The sequence below is a fragment of the Macaca nemestrina genome, chromosome 15 (assembly GCF_043159975.1).
Source record: "Macaca nemestrina isolate mMacNem1 chromosome 15, mMacNem.hap1, whole genome shotgun sequence".
Classification (NCBI taxonomy): Eukaryota; Metazoa; Chordata; class Mammalia; order Primates; family Cercopithecidae; genus Macaca; species Macaca nemestrina.
In genome coordinates this window covers 87,559,120-87,581,001 of record NC_092139.1, presented here as the reverse complement: position 1 = coordinate 87,581,001, position 21,882 = coordinate 87,559,120, and the positions used below count along the sequence as shown (strand labels likewise).

General features: G+C 47.1%; 1 protein-coding gene across 2 annotated transcripts in view; it reads right to left on the bottom strand.

The window, feature by feature from the left end:
• The window catches only part of LOC105480668 (phosphatidylinositol 4-kinase alpha), a 146,876-nt gene that overhangs the window by 82,056 nt on the left and 42,938 nt on the right, over positions 1-21,882 (bottom strand). For both annotated transcript variants that reach the window (XM_071080046.1, XM_071080047.1), the window contains exons 10-19: positions 18,764-18,860; positions 16,347-16,538; positions 15,678-15,778; positions 14,560-14,689; positions 12,927-13,059; positions 10,261-10,356; positions 9,684-9,867; positions 9,184-9,287; positions 6,775-6,943; positions 3,803-3,853 (exon numbers count right to left, since the gene is read on the bottom strand). In XM_071080046.1, the coding sequence (XP_070936147.1) occupies positions 3,803-3,853; positions 6,775-6,943; positions 9,184-9,287; positions 9,684-9,867; positions 10,261-10,356; positions 12,927-13,059; positions 14,560-14,689; positions 15,678-15,778; positions 16,347-16,538; positions 18,764-18,860 (1,257 nt within the window). The remainder of the gene's footprint in view (positions 1-3,802; positions 3,854-6,774; positions 6,944-9,183; positions 9,288-9,683; positions 9,868-10,260; positions 10,357-12,926; positions 13,060-14,559; positions 14,690-15,677; positions 15,779-16,346; positions 16,539-18,763; positions 18,861-21,882) is intronic.

The window sequence follows — 21,882 nt, the reverse complement described above, 5'->3', positions numbered from 1 at the left end:
ATTCTTTTTTTTTTTTTTTTTTTTTTGAGATAGAGTCTCACTCTGTTGCCCAGGCTGGAGTGCAATGGCACAATCCTGGCTCACTGCAACCTCCGCCTCCTGGGTTCAAGCAATTCTCCTGCCTGAGCCTCCTGAGTAGCTGGGACTACAGGCATGCGCCACCACGCCTGGCTAATTTTTATATTTTTAGCAGAGATGGGGTTTCACCATGTTGGACAGGCTGGTCTCGAACTCCTGACCTCAGGTGATCTGCCCCCTTGGCCTCCCAAAGTGTTGGGATTACATGTGTGAGCCACCATGCCTGGCCTGGAAAGCATTTAGATCACTGTTTGGTGTTTAGCAAGAACTAGGAAAGGGTATAACGTTACTCTCAATCTAAGAGAGTACGTAAGCCAGGCCTTCCTAACTGGGGAGCCTTGGGTAGATTGTTTCCATTTAACTTCCTGAAGTTACGTGTAAAGTCTTGAGAATAATACAGATTTCCACGGAGAGTGCACAGTTTTCAAAAAGGTTCTCTGTGACCTAAAACATGTTAATCCACACACACCTGGTTTTGCAGGCACTGAGAAAATAAGTAACCCTTCCAAGGCCACAAAAGTGAGCAGTGACACAAGTAAACTTGCTCTCAGCAAAATACATGAATGTTTTTCCAGAAGGAGGTGCATCTTATTAAATCACTATTATATGACTGTGGAACAACTAGGTCTCTAAGCATTAGATACCATTCAAAACATTTAACAAGCTAAATAACAACTGAAGTAATTTAATCAATGACATCTCTGAAGAAATATTATTCACAAAGTTGCAGTGCAAAGATCACCAAACCTAGCCAGGAAGGAGCCTCAGAGATTGTACGACCCAGCTTCCTAGCAACTCCCTCAAAGTCACTGAGAAAAGCTGCATTGGGGCCAAAACCCAGGCTTCCTGCCCCAAATCCACTGGTACTTCCATTCAACAGAGTAATCTGAGATACTGTGCCATCAAAGGTCCAAAATAGAGTATATCTTTCTTTTAAAAAGTAAAATAAGTAGGCCAGGCATGGTGGCTCACACCTGTAATCCCAGCCCTTTGGGAGGCTGAGGCGGGTGGATCACTGGAAACCAGGAGTTTGAGACCAGCCTGGTGAACATGGCAAAAACCGATTTCTACTAAAAATACAAAAATTAGCCGTGCATAGTGGCGCACACCTGTAATTCCAGCTGCGTGGAAGGCTGAGGTAGGATAATCGCTTGAACCCAGGAGATGGAGGCTGCAGTGAGCCAAGATCGTGCCACTGCACTCCAGCCTGGGTGACAGAGTGAGATAGTGTCTCACAAAACACAAACAAACAAAAAACAAAAACACACAAACAACAACAACAAAAAACCACCTCCGGAAATTAGTTTATTCCAGAAGGTTCAAGGGGTAACCATAAAGTAAATGCAAGAACCCATGATCTCTGTGCTCTTTATTGAGCAATAAAATCAAATATTTGTTTCCTCCCCCATAATATAACCATTAACTTTCACTAAAAATACACTTATTCTACTCATGTAAAAGGTCACATCAGGGGAGTATTTAAGTGAGCATGTGCTAAGCTACCACAGACAACAGTTCTGCCTGTACCACCCACCCCAGCAGCCTGGAGAGGCACAGGCTCACATACAGTCTCACATGCAGGACCAGGAGTCCAACTTGGAACTCTGTGACCCTCAAATTCATGTAATTTCAACCAACCTCACCACTCACTGCTTCCCAAAAGTGCAAAGTGCCCGACAGATTTCCACTATGCATATATTAAGCTCTAAATGACAACTGCTCAACATATTTGAAAGCTCACAAGAATACAGGTCATCAAACTCTGATGGTCAAAGATCCTGGAACTCACTGATTTTAGTGTTGCCCCAAGCATCCTCCCTGTCTGCCTAAAACTTGCTCTCCTGCAGAGCCTGCTGCCAAGGAGTGCCTTGGGCTTCATGTCCCTTACTTTTTCTTCCAGGTCAGATAAAAGGCCCACATACAACAGCACTTTAAACACACAAGCATACACTAGTCAACATTAACTATACAGTGGGAAAATTTCTGTTTTGAAAAATCAACCAATGGGGCCAGGCATGGTGGTTCACACCTGTAATCCCAGCACTATGGGAGGCTGAAGTGGGCAGATCACTTGAGCTCAGAAGTTTGAGACCAGCCTGGGTGACATGGAAAACCCCATCTCTACAAAAAAATAGAAAAAGTAGCTGAGAATGGTGATGTGCACCCGTAGTCCCAGCTACCTGGAAGGCTGAGGTGGGAAGATTGCTTGAGCTCCAGAGGTCCAGGCTGCAGTGAGCTGATATTGTGCCACTGCACTCCAATCTAGATGCCAGAGTGAGACCCTGTCTCAAAAAAAAAAAAAAAAAAAAAAAAAATCAACCAATGGGGGCGTCCACGAAAAATACCATGGCAGGCCAGGCGCGGCAGCTCACACCTGTAATCCCAGTACTTTGGGAGGCCAAGGCAGGTGGATCACTAGAGGCCAGGAGTTTGAGATCAGCCTGGCCAACACGGTGAAACCCCGTCTCTACTAAAAATACAAAAATTAGCCATGCGTGGTGGGGCGTGCCTGTAGTCCCAGCTACTCGGGAGACTAAGGCATGACAATTGCTTGAACCCGGGAGGTGGAGATTGCAGTTAGCCGAGGTCTCACCACTGCATTCCAGCCTGGGTGACAGAGTGAGAATCTGTCTCAAAAATAAAAAATAAAATACAATATAATAAAAAATAAAAACAAATAAATAGCACGCGACATAAAACATTTTACTACTAAAGATAAATAATGCAGACCAGTCAGTTACTATTTTTCATCTACCTCGGCCAGCCAAAACTGGACACCCTAGAAGTCCCCAGGCTGGGAATAATGATGAACACTCAGATGGTGTGAGCAGGGGAACCACTTCACTGAGACCAGGAGAAGTGCCTCCCTGCGCCTGCAATGCCACCTGTCTACCTGACCTCCACGTCCCTAGGCTGCCCTAGCAGTTCTGCCACCAGGCCCAACCCTCTGGTGTACAAGTTGAAGGGGACACATGTAAGTGCTCAAGACTTGAACTACTAGGGGGTGAGGAGGGGGGAAGGCACTGTAAGGCAGACACAAGGGATGGCCTAGAAGGTCGATTAAATGGAAGGGAGAGAATATGGAATGAAAATAAATACTGGAACATAGGTGTTGGGCTTAGGACTTGCAGCTAGCAGTGACGAAGAAAGGGAAAAACAACTTCTACAAGTCATCTGGGAAGAAGCAGACCTAGGCTGGGACAGGACAGGACGGAAACAGGCTCTCCAACATGATGGTGCCGCACAGGAGGCAGGGACTGTGCCCGCCATGCCAACAACGCCCCCTGGAGGAGACTGGGGCCACAGCTCCGAGGCCTGAGCACCAACAAGAGGCTTCCAGGCCTGCACTTGCAGGAAGGATCCAAGGAAGGGATGGAAGCAGGGAGCTGGCCCACCATCAGTCACGAGGGCATGAGACACAGGATGAAAGTGGAGTCAGATTTAGGACCTAGGAGCCACACAGAAGGGAACCAAAGCAAGTGACCTTGTCAATTGGTTGAGGGGGTTCGGGCAGGGCATGGAGAAAGGGAGTGAAGAGTGTCTCACGGTGGACACACCTACAGGGCTGTCATGGAAGAGCTGGTGATGGCTGAAGCAGTCACATCTAGAGGCACAGGGGCCTCAACACTGCACCTTTCTAAGGAATTTACTATGCGTCACCAGGCAAGACTCAAAGCATGCACACAGTATCTGCAGTTTCATCATTCAGTTAATGAATACTCACCACAGCTATTACAGGAATGAGTACTCCCAAGTTCCCTGCGCTGCTAGAAGCCTAGAAAAGAACAGAATTGTTGTCATTAAAGAGTATGTGTTTCTTTTATTTAAAAAAAAAAAACCACAAGATACAACATAGTGTTATGTAAACCTGGAATGTCTTAATCTAAGAGAAATGATGAGAGGTATGAAGAGAGAGGCATAGAGATGCTCATCCAGCATAATTTTAACAGCAAAAAATGAAAACAAATGTGAAAAATAAACCATGGTTACATAAATGATTACATAAATCATGGCACTTCTGCATAATTAGATATGACACAGCCATTTAAAATACAACTTTCTGAAAAGCATTTAGTCACCATGGAAAGAGCCCACAGCACATGTCAAATGAAAAAAAAGGCAAGATTTAAAACTGTGCTATGATTCAATCCCAATTATGTAATAAATACATATGCATAAAAAAGCTAGGAAGAAATCTGTCAAAGTGTTAGTAATGATTATGTCATCTCAGTCAAGGAATAAGTGCTTTTTACTTTACTATTTATAGGTTTCTGTATCTTTTCTAAAATAAACATATATTCTTTCCAAGCTAGGGAAATTTTGGGGGGTTACTTAACAATAAAAGACTCCCTGGCTAGACACACAAATGTAGCTAATCTTCAGTACACAGTGATTAGTAAAAATCCTGGAAGCACTGGCCTAAGCCGACGTGATTTATGCTCTTAACCTATAATAACGACAGCAGCTGAAGACCCTGAGCATCCACTGCAGCCAGGCACGTGCTGAGTGCTTCACATGCGCTGAGTGCTTCACATGCACTAACTTCTGGGAAGATTCATGGGAGGTCTCAGTAGCTTGCCAAAGCCACACAGCACTGCAGTGGTGGGGACAGAATGCCAAGCTGTAAATATATACACCTACTATGTACCCACAAAGATTTTTTTGAAAATTTACAAAGAATGCCAAGCTGGTTTCCCTGGGCTGGGGGCCACAAGGGTGGCCTTGCCTGGTCCCCTCTGGGAAACCGATAGCCTAAGGGCTGCGTGATGATGGAGAACAACCCACAGATCTTAGTTTAATTTATAATTACAGCTTCTTGTCCTCCACAAGGTGAGGCACTGAGGTCCAATTTCCAGGGGAGAGCAGGCTCCTGAAACACCCCTCAGACAGGTTACAGCCTCTGCTTTCTCAGGTGCGCAGCACCACCTTGTATCATCGGCACCCTCCTCTTATCCTGATGCCTAAGGTCCCGCTAGACATGCGGGACACGTTTCTTTCCTGTGCACTGAGGTGGTCCGAGCTGTGTACCCCGCTGGGAGACTTGGGAAGTTATTCAGCCACATCACTGTCGGAGGGCCCGGCATAGCAAGGCCGAATTAGGGAAAAGTCTTAGGATCCCTGCTTGCACCAGCCACTCCCTCTTGACTGAGACTTTCACAGGGGGACTCCTCCATGCAGCTGTCATCTCAGATGTCACTATTCAGAGAGGCCTTCTCAACGAGCCCAATGTAAAGTGCCCCTCACTACACTGCCCTGTTTCACTCTCCCACTAAGCCCCACAGTCAGAGAGGACCCTGTCTGTCTCGTTCACTTCTGTAACACCCTCATCTAGAGCAAGGGCTGGTAAACTATGGCCCATGGACCAAATCCAACCCAACGCCTGTTCTTGCAAATACAATTTTATAGGAGCACAGTCACACCTGTTCGTTCACAAACAGGTAAACATAGAAGAGTTGAGTTGAGCAGTTACAACAGAGGCTGTATGGCCTGCAAAGCGTAAAATATTTATACTCTGGCCCTTTACAGAAAAAGTGGGCTGACCTCTGACCTAGGACAGTAGCTGGCAGAGAGTAGGTAAACAATAGCTGTCTGGGGGAAGGGGAAGGAAGGAAGGGAAGGGAGAGGAAATGACAAAACAGGGTGGAAGCAGAGATAGGTTGTGGGATATAATGGGGTTTTTCTTTAAATAATCTGATCAATCTTTTATTTTTTAATTTATAGTACCCCACACTTTTTCTTCTTTTTCTTTTTGCCTTTATTAAATGCCTAAATATGCCTCAGTACCAAGCGTTATCAATACCAACTCACATTCCTTTCCTTATAAAAAAAAAAAACCAGCTTTCTAGCTCATTACAAACACCCCCCTTCCTTTTCTCTCCACTTTTTTTTACATACCCACTCTATTTTTAAAAATCAAATGTTTAGCCAACCAAAATTAGTTTCAACTATACGACCCAACCCCAGTCAATAAAAAAATACAAAAACAAAACTTGCGTCAAAAATAAAAATTCTCATGCTCTTTATTCAAATATGCTTTCCTAACAACTAGCCAAAAAGACACCCTCTACACAAAAATAACATTGCTTTACTAAACATCTTTTGTTCAAATATTCAATTTCCTTAACATTTTAAGCATTATTCCTAACATGGTAGAGCCACTGGTGCCCACGTGACATGCTACTGGGGAGTTACAGAAGAAGAGGCCTCACCTGCCTCGGCCCCACCACAAATGTATTTGGGCATTCAAGACAGGACATTTGTTTGTCTCAGTGGACCTGTCTTCCTTGGGTGGCCTGAGATTAGGTGAACTCTGGCCCTTCTCATGTTACCGCTGTGTTCTGATGATGGGCCCTTAAAGTCCTCCTAGGCCCAGCTACCACCCCGGGCTTCATGAAGAAGGCAAGGAGAGAGAGAGGGGCCCATGGGGAGCTGAGGCTAGACTGTTGTCATGTCTGGGATGGGGAAAGCAGCTACCATGAGCTGGATATAACTCAGTGAGAAAGCTGCCCTCTCCTCCATCCCTGCCAGCATCCTTGAGAAAGAACCCCACCCCTTCTTACTTGCATTCTACCAGGCACATTTAAATCACTCAACAAAGAAAGTGCCATATTCCAACCAAGATAGTGCCTGGAGACTAAGCCTTGGCCAGCAGGGATGGGACACTGATGGGGAAGGCACAGCCATCCTCCTTCCTACCTTCAGGGCAGGGCCCTTCTCGCTTGCCCTCTCGCTGGCTCGCTTCCCCTCCAGCCCCAGCTGCACAAACAATTCCAGCAGGTTCATGAGCAGCTCATCCACCAGGTGCTCGTCTTGGATGTTGGCCGCAATGTTGGCCAGGGCATTAATCACTGCCAGGGAGCAATGCCTGAAAAAGAAAGAGTAAAATAACAGCCACTGCCATGCCCTCAACCATCCCCAAGGGACAGCACTGCAGGGGTGAGGAGAGCTGAGCGGGCCAGGCCCAGCCTGCCTTAGCACACTCCTCCCAGTGTCTGTAAACCAAAGGAATCTCAAGTGGAGAAGGACACGTCATCTTTGTGAAAAACAGCCCGTAAAAGAAACTCAACTGCTGCAGAAATGACTGTAACCCTTTCTCCTGAGATGTAGTAAGGACCTCCAGGAGACTAAGTTCCAGGCATCTGCAACACTGGGGACCTGTGAGGGTCTCAGGACACTTCCCTCAGGGCTGAAAACGAAAGGGCCCATGCCCAGGCATTCCAGGTTGGATCTTGCTTTCCCCCCACAAATCACCAAGAGCCTTAATGCATCATTTACCACCCACAGAACTTTCACTTCATGACCAGCTTCTCCCTAACGCTGCCTCCACCTTGGAGCTGATGTCAGCATTTTTTCACATCGAATGCTCAGGAAGTGTTCCAGGGTCCTGCCTCAGGATCCTGGCTGGCCCCATGTAAACGCCGGATGTGAAGCTGACATTGCCCCTTTGGCCAAAAACCTGAACCATGGAAGCCAACCAGGCTTCTGTGGCCCTGGAGACTGCCAGACTCTGTCACGTCCAAGCGGCACGACCTTGGGTAAGTCTCTTAAGTCTTTGAGCCTCAATTTCTTCCTAAGTAAAACAAGGATAATAATTCCTCTTCGTAGGATCATGGGAAGAGTGAAACACCATGCGAAGCACTGAGCATGTCGTCTGCCCCACTAAGAAATCCCAGAGCAACAGCAGCCACAGCAAAAGGCACTGCAGTTAGGTAACACCTGGTAGGTCAACGGCAAACAAAGGGCAGTAAATGCTTCTGCTGGTGAGGAAGAGGACAAATCATTTTTGGTGGCAATATGAGAAAAGGCTTTATGGAAAGAGAGGCAAGCTAAGCCAGAACTGAAGAAATGGAAGGATGAAGACTGGCAGATGCTACACACTCACGGTAAGGCGTGGCAGAACATCTAGGAGGGGTGGGAGCAAAGGCAACCGGGGAGGCAGCTGAGGAGGCCCCTGGAGAAAGGGCCCAGCAGTCACACAGGCACAAGGAAGCAACGTGTTAGCCTGTGTGCAGGTTCCACGGCAAAGAATGGGACAGAGGAAGAAGGAAAGGAGAGCCTGACCCCATCCCCAATCCAGTCTTCAGGCTGTTCTAGCAGCCTGGGCTCATGACGGTGGCAGCAAGAAGGCAATGAAGTAGTATCGATGTGAGAGACAGCTCTATTGATTGAGAACTTTAACGTATGCAGTCTCATTCCCAACTGCAGGCAGGTTCTCATTTGGCAGATGAGGAAACTGAGGCACAGAGAGGTTCAGCATTTTCTGAAGTCATGCAGCCACATGGCATGGCTCCACAGCTGCACTCCCACCCACTAAACTGACATGGAGAGACTGGACTTCACAGTCAGAAGGGAGGAGCCTGGAGGTCAAGAAGAGTAACGCCTGCAAAAGGGCTCTCTTCTTCCCTCCCCAGCCTCCTGTCCTCATCTAACTTCACCTCTCCCCTTCCCTCTCTTCCAAACATGGATGAACATGTCCCTGTCCTTAAGGCATTCCTAGAGGAGGGTAAGGAATAGCCAAGAAGCATCTCTCCGTCTGTCAGGGAAAACTGGTCAGACTTTATACAAGTATCAAATGTTCAAAGACATTTAACACCTACTTCCTTGGACCCAAAATCCTACTTCTCTGAATCTAACCCACAGAAAGCATCAAAGATGCTCAGAGATATGTAGCTGTTAGGCTGTCAATGCTGCATTTATTAGTGGGAAAACTGGAAGACAACCTAAAATCCAAACTAGGGACTGGCTGGTTAAATCTCGGTTCTGCTACAGGATGGGACGCTCCGCAACCTCTAAAGGCAAACTGTGCAGGATCATTCATGGTGTGGCTGATGTGCTGCCCCATAAAAAAGCAGGTTAGTTGCATGTGCAGCATGGGCCCGATCAGAAGGAGAGGCAGGAGCTGAGATCTCGTGCGCTGAGATGCTTGATGGTCACCTCTGCGGGGGGCACATCGGGTTTTCATTTCCCCCCTTATGTGTGCATTGATCTGTAGCAAATAGTGTTCTTGTAAGAAGAGTTTATTTAGGAGACAAATTCACAAACCTCCCATTTTCAAAGTAAATTAAATACTGTCATGATAAAAAAGTGACAATGAAGTCCAGTTACCTGTAGCCGTGGTCCTTGTAATCTTTGGTGGCTGAGTATACAACGGAGCTGGCCTTCACACTGATCTGCTGGAAGAGGTTCCACACTTCCTGATAGATGTATTGCTGGGAGAGAGCGAGGGGCACTGTCACCATGCAGGATGCCCTCATGAGGCCCCTCCTGTCATCACCCAGAGGGAAAGCTCTGGAATCATGGGGCACAACAGCTCAAAGATCATCCATTTCTAAAGCTTTAATCAAACCTCAAATTAAAAGCTAAAAGGAACATGGCTTAGATTCAAATATTCTGTTATAATACACCAACAAGAAATTAAACCTCTTTTTCCCCAGCACTCATAGCACTTTATACTATTCTTACTACTCAGTATTAAAACAGTTGTCAGCATTTAGCTCATCTGCAAGGTATATTTAATCTGTATTTGCACATCCCTTACAGTCAAGAGTTTAATGTAGCTTGTAATGTAACAGGGTTAGTGGTGTCCTGGCTCTGGCCTCCCTTACATTTCCGGTGATAACCAGGCAGCCTAGCTGGTCAATAATCAGCACATCGAGAGGGGAGGGTGGTTGGCAGAATTTCTGCTGCAGGATCTGCAGAATGGGCTCCATGACCTTCGGGGTGTCCCTTAAGGCCACCGCGATGTGTCCCAAGGCTCGGATTGTGTGGTCGGGAATCAAGTGAGCGTCCCTACAAAAGGAAGAACAGAAGCACCCTAGCAACAGTCCTCCAGCATGCAGTAGTGAAACAGTACCCAGAGACTACAATCTAGACCTTAATTTCCTAACAGTCTTGATGAAGTATTCATCGGAAACTGACAGTCCAGGATTTTAACCACCAGCAGAAAGGCAAGCCCCAGGTACTAGGCTGGATGACAAAGATCTTTCTCGACTTCCACACAGTGGTCCAGGAAGTACGTTCCAAGGTGGACTTCACCTTAAATCTTGTGACAACCCTGATGCATGCCTATGCTCTGAGGCAAGGAGATAAGGACAGACGCATCCATACGCACAATGCCAGGTGCCCCACACAAGCCTGCTGAGAACAATGGGTTGTCTCTGAGAGACAGGAATGGGGGCGTACTTGTCGCTCTCCTGAGAGATGTAGAGCCGGTTGGACAGGCTGGCCAAGAATGCCTCCACGATCACTGGGTCCACCGTCAATCCAGCCTTCAGGCACCTGAGGAGCAAGAAAACCCATGTGGCATTGAGGCATCAAAACAAGATAGGTTTTTTGTTTTTAAATTTTTCCTTCCTTAGGCCTACAAAGTTTAAAGAACTGCTCAAATTTTCTTCCCCCAAAATTGGAGGTCATAACACAGAATGAATTCAAAGAATTACTCCAGATTTTGCCCACTTGATAAATATCTCAGTCAGAAACAATAATTTCATTATTTTGCCCAGAACAATTTCCTTTGGAATATCATGCTCACTCTAATTCCAATTTCAATCCCTTGTACTGTTCCTGAAGGTCACAGAGACTGATTGAAAAGACAAATGGTCCCAAGATAGCAGAGGAAACATCACAATTATATACCAAGGTTTTCATGGTAAGGAGAAACATTTATGTTATAGGGAAAAGGAGAAAAATTTAAAGCCCCTAAAAACATAAAATCTTGTAAGATGTCCTAGCTCTCCACATCTGTTTGGCTCCTGGGCCAGAGTTGAGAGAACAGTTTGAGTCTGACAGACAAGCTGCCATCCTAATTTAGCTTCCAAGGGCGAGGAACCAGAATCCAGGCAAAGAGGCATTTGCATGGAATCAGACTGTATTTGGCTCCCAAGTTGGAAGAACAAGAGTCCACAGTGCAGGAGTCTGGGCAGCAAGGGGTACCTGATCATATTTAAAAACCTCACATTTATATTACATATTCCAAAGAAAACAAGGTAAAGAAAATATGATGATACGTTACTCTGGATGGTGAGCTAATGGGTAATCTTTGTCTTTTTACTTTTCTATACGTTACAATTTTTCTCTAGTAAGAATTTTTTAGCCAAGTGCGGTGGCTCACGCCTGTAATCCCAGCACTTTGGGAGGCAGAGGTGGGCAGATCACGAGGTCAAGAGATTGAGACCATCCTGGCTAACATGGTGAAACCCCATCTCTACAAAAAAAAAAAAACCAAAAAAAACAAAAAAAGCACACAAAAAAATACAAAAAAATTAGCCAGGCATGGTGGCGGGCACCTGTAGTCCCAGCTACTGGGGAGGCTGAGGCAGGAGAATGGTGTGAACCCGGGAGGTGGAGCTTGCAGTGAGCCGAGACCAGGTCACTGTACTCCAGCGTGGGTGACAAAGCAAGACTCCGTTTTTTTTTTTTGTTTTTTTTTTTTGAGACAGAGTCTCGCTCTGTCACCCAGGCTGGAGTGCAGTGGCGCAATCTCAGCTCACTGCAAGCTCCGCCTCCCTGGTTTACGCCATTCTCCTGCCTCAGCCTCCCGAGTAGCTGGGACTACAGGCACCTGCCACCTCGCCCAGCTAATTTTTTGTATTTTTTAGTAGAGACAGGGTTTCACCGGGTTAGCCAGGATGATCTTGATCTCCTGACCTTGTGATCCGCCCATCTCGGCCTCCCAAAGTGCTGGGATTACAGGCTTGAGCCACCGCGCCCAGCCCAAGACTCTGTTTTTTTAAAAAAAAAAAAAAAAAAAAGGAAGAATTTCTTATTACGGTTTTTGAGACAGAGTTTCACTCTTGTTGCCCAGGCTGGAGTGCAATGGCATGATTTCAGCTCACCTCTGCCTCCCCGGTTCAAGTGATTGTCCTGTATCAGCCTCCCAAGCAGCTGGAATTACAGGCATGCGCCACCATGCCCGGCTAATTTTTTGTATTTTTAGTAGAGATGGGGTTTCACCATATTGGCCAGGCTGGTCTTGAACTCCTGACCTCATGATCCACCTGCCTCAGCCTCCCTAGTAGCTGGGATTACAGGCGTGAGCCATTGCGCCAGGCCTTTTATTATGTTTATGATCAGGAAAAGAAAAGAAGTAAAATATGAAATAATTCCTCTTTACAGATCAAGTGTAGGCTTAAAATAATCAGAAACAAGCTTTAAAAAAGTATAAATGCAGCCAGGTGTGGTGGTTTATGCCTGTAATCCCAGTACTTTGGGAGGCTGAGGCAGGCGGATCACGAGGTCATGAGTTCGAGACCAGTCTGGCCAACATAGTTAAATCCTGTCTCTACTAAAAATACAAAAAATTAGCCAGGCATGGTGGTGTGTACCTGTAATCCCAGCTACTTGGGAGGCTGAGGCAGGAGAATTGCTGAGGCAGAGGTTGCAGTGAGCCGAGATCACGCCATTGCATTCCCACCCCAGGGAACAGTGCGAGACTCTGTATCAAAAAAAAAAAAAAAAAAAAAAAAATGTGTAAATCGTCTGGGTGTGGTGGCTCACACCTGTAATCCCAGCACTTTGGGAGACCAAGGCAGGTGGATTACCTGAGGTCAGGAGTTCGAGACCAGCCTGGCCAACATGGTGAAATCCCATCTCTACTAAAAATACAAAAATTAGCTGTGCGTGGTGGTGGATGCCTGTAATCCCAGCTACTCAGGGGAGGCTGAGACAGGAAAATCGCTTGAACCCAGGAGGCAGAGGTAGCAGTGAGCTGAGACTGCGCCACTGCATTCTAGTCTGGGCAACAGGGAGAGACTCAATCTCAAAAAAAAACCAGTATAAATGTCTCTTATTTTGTAATAACCCGCTGTCTGGAACACTGCTGTCTACTCGCCACTTGCCCGGCTTCCCACCTGCAGATGTTGTCAATAGCGATGTCTCGGAGCTGCTCGTACATAGAGGGCTGGCTCTTCTTACCCGACATGACGTTCAGGGTTGACTCGGAATGCTCATTGGTCACACTGATTTTTATATCATTGCCAGCAACTGAAAGTAAAAAATTCAAATATATAGCTGGTTAAGCCTATTATTTTCCAGCACCTTCTTTGTAATTCAAAAACCAAGATGATATGCTGATCATTTATAAAAGCAAAATGATCACTCTAAAAACATCTGACCCAAATATATCAGAAACAGAAGAGTCTAAGACCAACAGAAAATAATATGTTTAAACGAAAAGGAAGAATATTCAGGTTACAAAGTGATAAATATAGAAAACCAGCAATTTCTCAATAAACTGTTCAAAAGTACTGATGACCAACCACCAAAGGCAGCCCTGAGGGCAAGTGAGGCATGGCCCAGGGCTTGGAGTTATCTCACTAATATGGACAAAGCCTGGAAGGGTTGGGGACGCTTAGGAGAGCAGGGACCTTACAGCCTGAGAGAACCCTCCCCACTATGAGGTCCAGGGAAGTCTTGTTTTTTATTTGTTTGTTTTTGAGATAGGGTCTTGCTCTGTCACCCAGGCTGGAGTGCAGTGGCACTATCACAGCTCACTGCATCCTCAACCTCCTGGGCCCAAGCCATCCTACAGCTTCAGCCTCCTGAGTAGCTAGGACTCAGATGAGCACCATCACGCCTGGTTAAAACTTTAAAATGCTCTGAGTTTAAGTCTTCATCTGAAGGGGAAGATAAAAACAGCTGAGACAGGAGAATTGCTGAGGCAGAGGTTGCAGAGAGCTGAGATCACACCATTGCAGTCCCACCCTAGGCAACAGTGCGAGACTCTGTTAAAAAAAAGAAAAAACGTATAAACGGTCTGGGTAGAGTGGCTCACGCCTGTAATCCCAGCACTTTGGGAGGCCAAGGCGGGTGGATCACGAGGTTAGGAGATCGAGACCATCCTGGCTAACATGGTGAAACCCAGTCTCTACTAAAAATACAAAAAAAATTAGCTGGACATGGTGGCAGGCGCCTGTAGTCCCAGCTACTGGGGAGGCTGAGGCAGGAGAATGGCATGAACCCGGGAGGCGGAGCTTGCAGTGAGCCGAGATCACGCCACTGCACTCCAGCCTGGGCGACTGAGCAAGACTTTGTCTCAGAAAAAAAAAAAAACGGCCACCTTCATGAGACTGTGGGTAACAGGGTGATACTACATCAGAGCCACTAGCACACAGTAGGTGTTTAATTAATTAATTAATGTTAATTATTGTTTCATCATACGTGGAAACATCATAATCCATTCTCGTAGAGGTAGTAGGGACTGGGCCCCTGGCTAAGTATTTGGGGCACATAGGATTTGCATTTCAGACTTCCACAGTGAGAGATGTCAAAAAGAAAACAGCATTTGAAGGGGCCTTTGGTGGTAACATGAATATAGGATGAGAGAAGACCGGGGAGGAAAGGCCTGGAGCTTCAAGGGGACGCAGAGGGAAAGACAGAAGGAAAGGTGTGGCAAAGGAATGTGCCCAGGTACAGTCATGAAACCTGTGTGGGGCTCACACAGTCCCTTTCTCAGGGCCTGAAGGGCACACGGTCTGTTATTACCTGTGTGGTACTGACTGTGGTACTTGTAGAGCTTCACCAGAACTGGGGACGGGATGACCAGGAAGTCTCGCAAGGACGGTGTCACAGAGTGTACCACCACCGGGAACCTCTCGCACAGGCGGCCCAAACCCTGCAACACACCATCAACCTGTCACATGGCCTCTGGTGTGGGACCATCTGAGTAGGCCCTGAGCAGGGAGATGCTCAGCCCTTCAGTACCCAAGTCTGACCCAAAATTTCCATGGTCAGAGCTCCCATAGGCCACCTGCCCAGGACATAAAAAGACAGGGAAGGGATGGTGCTGGTTCTACTCCACCTATAAGGGACATCAACTACTGTTTTTTTTGTTTTGATTTTGAGACGGGGTCTTGCTCTGTCACCTAGGCTGGAGTGCAGTGGCACGATCACAGCTCACTGCAGCCTTGACTTACTGGGCTTAAGCAATGCTCCCACCTCAGCCTCATGAGTAGTTGGGACTGTAGGCACACACCATCATCCCTAACATTCTAATTTTTTAAATTTTTTGTAGAGATGGGGTCTCACTATGTTGCCCAGGCTGGTCTTGGGCTCAAGCGGCCCTCCCACCTCTGCCTCCCAAAGTATTGAGATTACAGGCGTGAGCCACAGTACCTGGCCACAGGATATAGACTGTTAAAGTGTGCTCATTTCTTTAGGAAGCAAACTAAAGAAGAAAGGGGCAAAACAGAACTTTTAAACAATGGCAGGGGTGGAGTTAATGGGATTGTGACAAGGTAAGAGTCTTGGCAGAGCAGAGCTAGCACTGTGGGTGTCAGAAGATGTCCCCTTGCGTGGCCCCATGGCACATGTCAACAGTCCTTCCCCCACAGACCTTGGGAATGGCCCCACAGCCTCACAACAAATGAGAACTGAAGCCAGCTGCACCCAGATGCCACTTGCAGAAAGCCCTGGCATCCTGTAGGGGGCAGCCCACACTCAGTGATGAACTGTGCACAGCAGGCACTGGTTAAAGCTTCTAAAGACAGAACCTGCATGGTCACCACTGCTGGTGTGCCCAACATAGCCTGAACAGCAACAGCATGACCAGAGGAAAGCCCTACAGATGGGATTTGAGCCTCTCTGGGTTCAGGGAGACTGACCTGCAGACAGCAGATCAGCAGGGGCAAGTGAGCAATGATGACTTTGCTGGACGTCTTGGACTGCAGCTTCTCAGATAGCTTGATGCAAAGGTTTTCTGCACCTTAATTCAAAACCAGAAGAGGAGCTGAGTGATCAGCACAGGCCAGTCTTTCCAACACGCTTATCCACCAAGTAAGCACAGAATTTAATAAAATCCCAGCGATATACTTTAGGCGGGGCTTATTCATACTGAGAGGTCACACAGTGTGTGATTCTCTCTCTCCTCCGCGGGCCCTAAGACCCCTCGTCCCCGCAGTGTCCATTCCACAGGAAAACTTCCCATTTTACTCCTCCCCTAGAAAAACACTTCACCTGAAGGCACTGAGCTTCCATGTCACCACAGAAAAACCTAAAGAACCAGTGAGATGCAGCAGACAGCACACACGGGCCCTGAGGCCACGGGCATCCCCATCCTCCCAGGTCCAGTGCCCTCCGTGCAGGACAGGACACCAGATGTAGAGCACAGCAGGGGCTGATGCTTCACTCTGCACGTGCCCTGGAGGTCTACTGCAACTGCCCCTGCTAGTAACAGAGCCAAGCGTTCTAGAAGTCGTTTGGGGAAACCTGTGGGAAGAAAGCCTCTGGGGCATGCCTGGAGCTCACATGAGAAGCAGGGCAGTCTGTCTCACCCTGCTCGTCCTTCACGGCCCACACCATGAGGTCCACGCAGGCGGCATTAGCCTGGCAGCGCAATTTGAGGGGGCTCAGCTCATTGTGGATCCGGTCTGCGTCATGTAGAATCTTCTGGAGCTCCCCCTGGCTTGTGTTGAACTGCTCCAGCACAAAATCATGGATCTCCTTCACAAAAGAGGTCGAGAGATCTGCAGGAAAGAGTGTGGCATCACAGCTAGGAACAAAACTACAGCAGAACACAGGCAATGCTGGCAGCAGCTACAGTCTTCGCCTTTTAACAAAAACCCCAGAAAAGTAGCATTGGCTACTGGCCACTGTGGGTCCAAGAATGCCCACTGGAAAGAAGTTGGATAGGAAGTGCACAGCTGTCCTCCACATGCACACAACCTGGCAATCAGAGGAAATGATAATTTCCCGGGGATGTTACAGCCATGCTTTGTTTTAAGCAGTCAATGTACTAAAACCTGAATACACAAAACATATAAATTGGGAAGTATTGTCACTGGAACTACTTCCATTGACAATATGAGATACTTCTGTGATTTTTTTTTTTTCTTTTAAGAAAAAGGTTGTCAGGGCTGGGTGCGGTGGCTCACACCTGTAATCCCAGCACTTTGAGAGGCCGAGGCGGACAGATCACAAAGTCAGGAGATCGAGACCATCCTGGCTAACATGGTGAAACCCCGTCTCTACTAAAAATGCAAAAAATTAGCCAGGCGTGGTGGTGGGTGCCTGGAGTCCCAGCTACTCGGGAGGCTGAGGCAGGAGAATGGCCTGAACCCGGGAGGCGGAGCTTGCAGTGAGCCGAGATCGCGCCACTGCATGCCAGCCTGGGCGACACAGCGAGACTCTATCTCAAAGGAAAAGAAAAAAAAAGAAAAAGAAAAGGGTTGTCAGATAAGGGTAAAAACTGGTTGTAGCCTTGAGAAGAGAATTATCTGGATCTTCAGAGCACTCACCCTGAGTTTGAGAGACTTTTCAAACTCTCATCCCCAGGGCGTGGAAAATTCAGGAGAACCACGATGATGCACACAAGTCGGCCCAGCCAAGGCAGCCAGTAACACACAGCATGGGTGGTGGGGAGGGCAGGGGCAATCCCTGATGCCCCTTCTTAGGGAGTCTCAACCCTTGCTGTGGCCCCAGATGACTCAGCTTCCGAGGAATGTTCAGAATCAGATTAGGAAAGTGGTTACTAAATTTTGGTATACCTTCCTGATAAAATATTATGTGCTCATCAAAACTTATGCTTACAAAGAACACTCAACAGTGTGAGGTGAGAGCATAGGAAAAACATTTTGTAAAATGCATAAAAGATTATTTCCTTACTTCCGGGAAAGAAAAAATCATGAAAGAGGGACTAGAAGAAAATGCTAAATTGTTGTATGTGCATGTTAGCTATTAAGATATTGTCTCCGGTTGCGTGCGGTGGCTAACACCTGTAATCCCAGCACTTTGGGAGACCAAGGGGGCGTGGATCATTCGAGGCCAGGAGTTCAAGACCAGCCTGGCCAACCTGGTGAAACCCCATCTCTACTAAAAACACGAAAATTAGGCACACGTGGTGGCACACACCTGTAATCCCAGCTACTTAGGAGGCTAAGGCACGAGAGAATAGCTTGAGCCCGGGAGGCAGAAGTTGCAGTGACGCCAGATCATGCTATTAATGCACTCCAGCCTGGGTGACAGAGCAAGACACTATTTAAAAAAAAAAAAAAAAAAAAAAGCTAGTATCTCTATGTTAAGAGATTGTATGTATTACAAGTGCTTCATTTTCTTTTTTTAAATTTTTTTCAGATGGAGTCTCACTCTGTCACACAGGCTAGAGTGCACTGGCACGATCTGGGCTCACTGCAACCTCCACCTCCCGAGTTCAAGCAATCCTCCTGCCTCAGCCTCCTGCGTAGCTGGGATTACAGGTGCATGCCACCGTGCCTGGCTAACTTTTTTTGTTATTTTTAATAGAGACAGGGTTTCACCCTGTTTGGCAAGGCTGGTTTCGAACTCCTGACCTCAAGTGATCCGCCCATCTTAGCCTCCCAAAGTGTTGGGATTACAGGCGTAAGCCACCATGCCCGGCCTCTTTTTTTATTTTCTAAAATATCTAAATGGTATGTAAAACTGTACCTGTGCTTAGTGTGCTTAGGACAATATAACATGCACATTTTAGAAAAACACCTTAGGAAATAAACTCAGCAAAGGAGCCATCACTGATGGTACCAGGGTTGCAGGATCATGGATAGATTTTTTGAATTTGCTTTTTTCCCAAAATTCCAGTAACATAACCACATTGCTCATATGTGTTTTTAAGTGGCCCCAGCAAAAACTGAGTACCAGTCTGCAACCACTAGCATGCGACAGTGGCCTGGGAGCCAGTCTTGCTGTACTCACAAACACATGGGCAAACTGTCCTCACCCTTCATGTAGTACAGAGTGTCGCGCAGCATCTTGAACATGGTCAGGTAGAGGGGGTCACTGAAGGAAGTGTAGTAGAGATCAGCACTGGGGTTGGCCTGCAGGGAAGGCAGACAAACATGACTACAGAACAGAAACTCCCTTCTGCCCACCCTTTGCCTTCACAGCAAGGCCCTGTGGAATGGTGATTCGTGACTTAGCATTCTAAATGAAGTAACTGTTTATCACGACTCATCACTTGGACACTTTACTGTCTTCACCCTCTTAAGCATCAGATCAAGGAAAACAGGAGGCTCATACAGTCCAGAGATGCCTGTGGGGGAGCAGCCATCTGCACCCTAGTAGGAACCTCCTTGCTGTGGCTGAAGCTCGCCATCTTTGGCCATCATTGGCCCAAACAGGGACATGGGAAGTGGTGAAGGAGGAAGAATGACGAAGGCCACCAGAGTAAGGGATCCACACTGTCCATCATCCCAAGGATAGACATTACAGCCAGGACACCTTCAGATACAATTCATGTTTTGTAACTAAAACGCATTTTAAATTATTCTTTAGGAATCTATTTGAAATGCAGCACTATTCTTCTGCTGAAAAAAAAAAAATTCGCACAAGGTCTAATAAGTTAAGAAAGATAGCTGGGCGCGGTGGCTCAAGCCTGTAATCCCAGCACTTTGGGAGGCCGAGACGGGCGGATCACCAGGTCAGGAGATCGAGACCATCCTGGCTAACACGGTGAAACCTCGTCTCTACTAAAAAATACAAAAAACTAGCCGGGCGAGGTGGCGGGCGCCTGTAGTCCCGGCTACTCGGGAGGCTGAGGCAGGAGAATGGCGTAAACCAGGGAGGCGGAGCTTGCAGTGAGCTGAGATCCGGCCATTGCACTCCGGCCTGGGTGACACAGCGAGACTCTGTCTCAAAAAAAAAAAAAAAAAAAAAAAAGGAAGATAGATAATAGTCCAGTCCAGGGGCGGTGGCTCATGCCTGTAATCCCAGCACTTGGGGAGGCCAAGGCGGGTGGATCACCTGAGGTCAGGAGTTTGAGACCAGCCTGACCAACATGGAGAAACCCTGTCTCTACTAAAAATACAACACTAGCCAGGCGTGGTGGTGCATGCCTGTAATCCCAGCTACTTGGGAGGCTGAGGCAGGAGAATCCCCTGAACCTGAGAGGCAGAGGTTGTGGTGAGCTGAGATGGTGCCATTGCACTCCAGCCTGGGCAACAAGAGCAAAACTCCGTCTCAAAAAAAAAAAAAAAAAAAAAGTTGCTGGGTGCAGTGGCTCTCACCTGTAATCCCAGCACTTTGGGAGGCCAAGGCAGGTGGACCACGAGATCAGGAGTTCGAGACCAGCCTGTCCAACATGGTGACACCCCGTCTCTACCAAAAATACAAAAAATTAGCCAGGCATGGTGGCTACCCAGCTGGTAATCCTAGCTACCAAGGAGGCTGAGGCAGAAGAATTGCTTGAACTTGGGAGGCAGAGGTTGCAGTGAGCCAAGATCACGTCACCACACTCCACCCTGGGTGACAGAGCGAGACTCTGTCTCAAAAAAAAAAAAAAAGAGAACAGTCCTTAACTTCTATACATTCCCAGTTGAGTAGGATGGAAAATTATGGTTTATTATAACTCTTGTTTTTTTTCTTTTTTTTTTTTCGGAGATAGGGTCTCACTCTGTACCCCAGGTTGGAGGGCAGTGTGATCACAGCTCACTGCAGCCTTGAACTCCTGGGCTGAAGTGATCTTCCTGCCTCAGCCTCCTGAGAAGCAGGGACTACAGGCATGTACCACCATGCCCAGCTAATATTATAATTCTTGACAAGTGTGAAAGTGCTCTGCAAATATAGCAAATCTTTAAGGGGCTAGAAGTTGGCCAGAGTGGGACGGGACATGCAGTGTAAGGTTGACAGATGGTGAGTGAGCAAGTGGAGAAAAGAAGAATCATGTGGAGAGTGTGAGAGTCATGCCAGTTCCCAGGAGGGCACTGACAGGAAGAGCTGTGGTTGACAGCACTGCAATGATGGCTTTACAGACAACGTTTGGTGGCCTTTACAGGGCATAAATGGAAAAACGAGACTGCGAGAGGTTAAAGCAGTTCAGGGCTTTGACTCTGGGAGTCCAGACAACGTGAGTGTTAAGCTTTGGAGCCCTGGAGACCAACCATCCAAAGCCCACAGCCGGGTTCCATCACTCACGAGCTATGTAAATAAAGTTCCTTAGCCAAGACTCCGTTTCCCCATGTGTAAACTGGGGATTGCTGTGAGATTCAAGGAGTGAGTGAGTAAAGTTCTGGCACATAATAAGCATGTAATAATTGGTAGTGATTATTACACTGGTTATGGATAATGATTAGTATATTGCAGACTCTAGGTCAAGATTACAAGAAACTGTTTTTTTAAGCTATGAAACCATTTCTTCAAATGGATGTTTATGCTAAAGTACAAATTACAAAACAAAAAATACCAGAAACTGCCCTGGTTCAATGAGGAGGGTCTCAGAGGAGAAGTGCAGGCCCAATAAGTCTCCAGTTGTCTAACTGCCCAGCCCAGCTCTCGCCCTGGTCCTCCTAATCTTTCCTCAATCACAAATGATCACACACTGATGATGGAAAACAAAAGGCCTCTGAGACCACAAGTTCAGTCTACGGTGAGCGAGTGAGAGAGCTAAAGCTCAGGCCAATGGGCAGAACGACAACCTGCAAAAGAGTTGAAGACAAGGTAGGAACTGCCCAGATGCAACTTGGGGAGTTAACAAGAACTCTGTTACTTAATCAAGAACCAACCCAGACCAAACTACAGCCAGCACATCCATCTCACATCTGCGACAGCTTGCTGGCAGGGGTGCGAAGCAGGAAGACATGGTCTACAGCACATGAAGGGCCCTGGTAGTTCCTTCCCTGCTTCATACCTGAGCCCCAGGTACAGTGGTATCAGGCACTGTGCGTCTTATAATCAGGTAAGAGAAGGAACACCAGGCTTAAACAAGGAATCTGGGTCCAGGACATACCAATGGTAATAATTAGCCTGGCAAATGACAACCTGTCTGTATCTTAACCCTCAAGAGGGTCCTAACCCAAATGTTCCCTGAGATTCTGAGACCTCTCAGCACCAATGTAATGATTT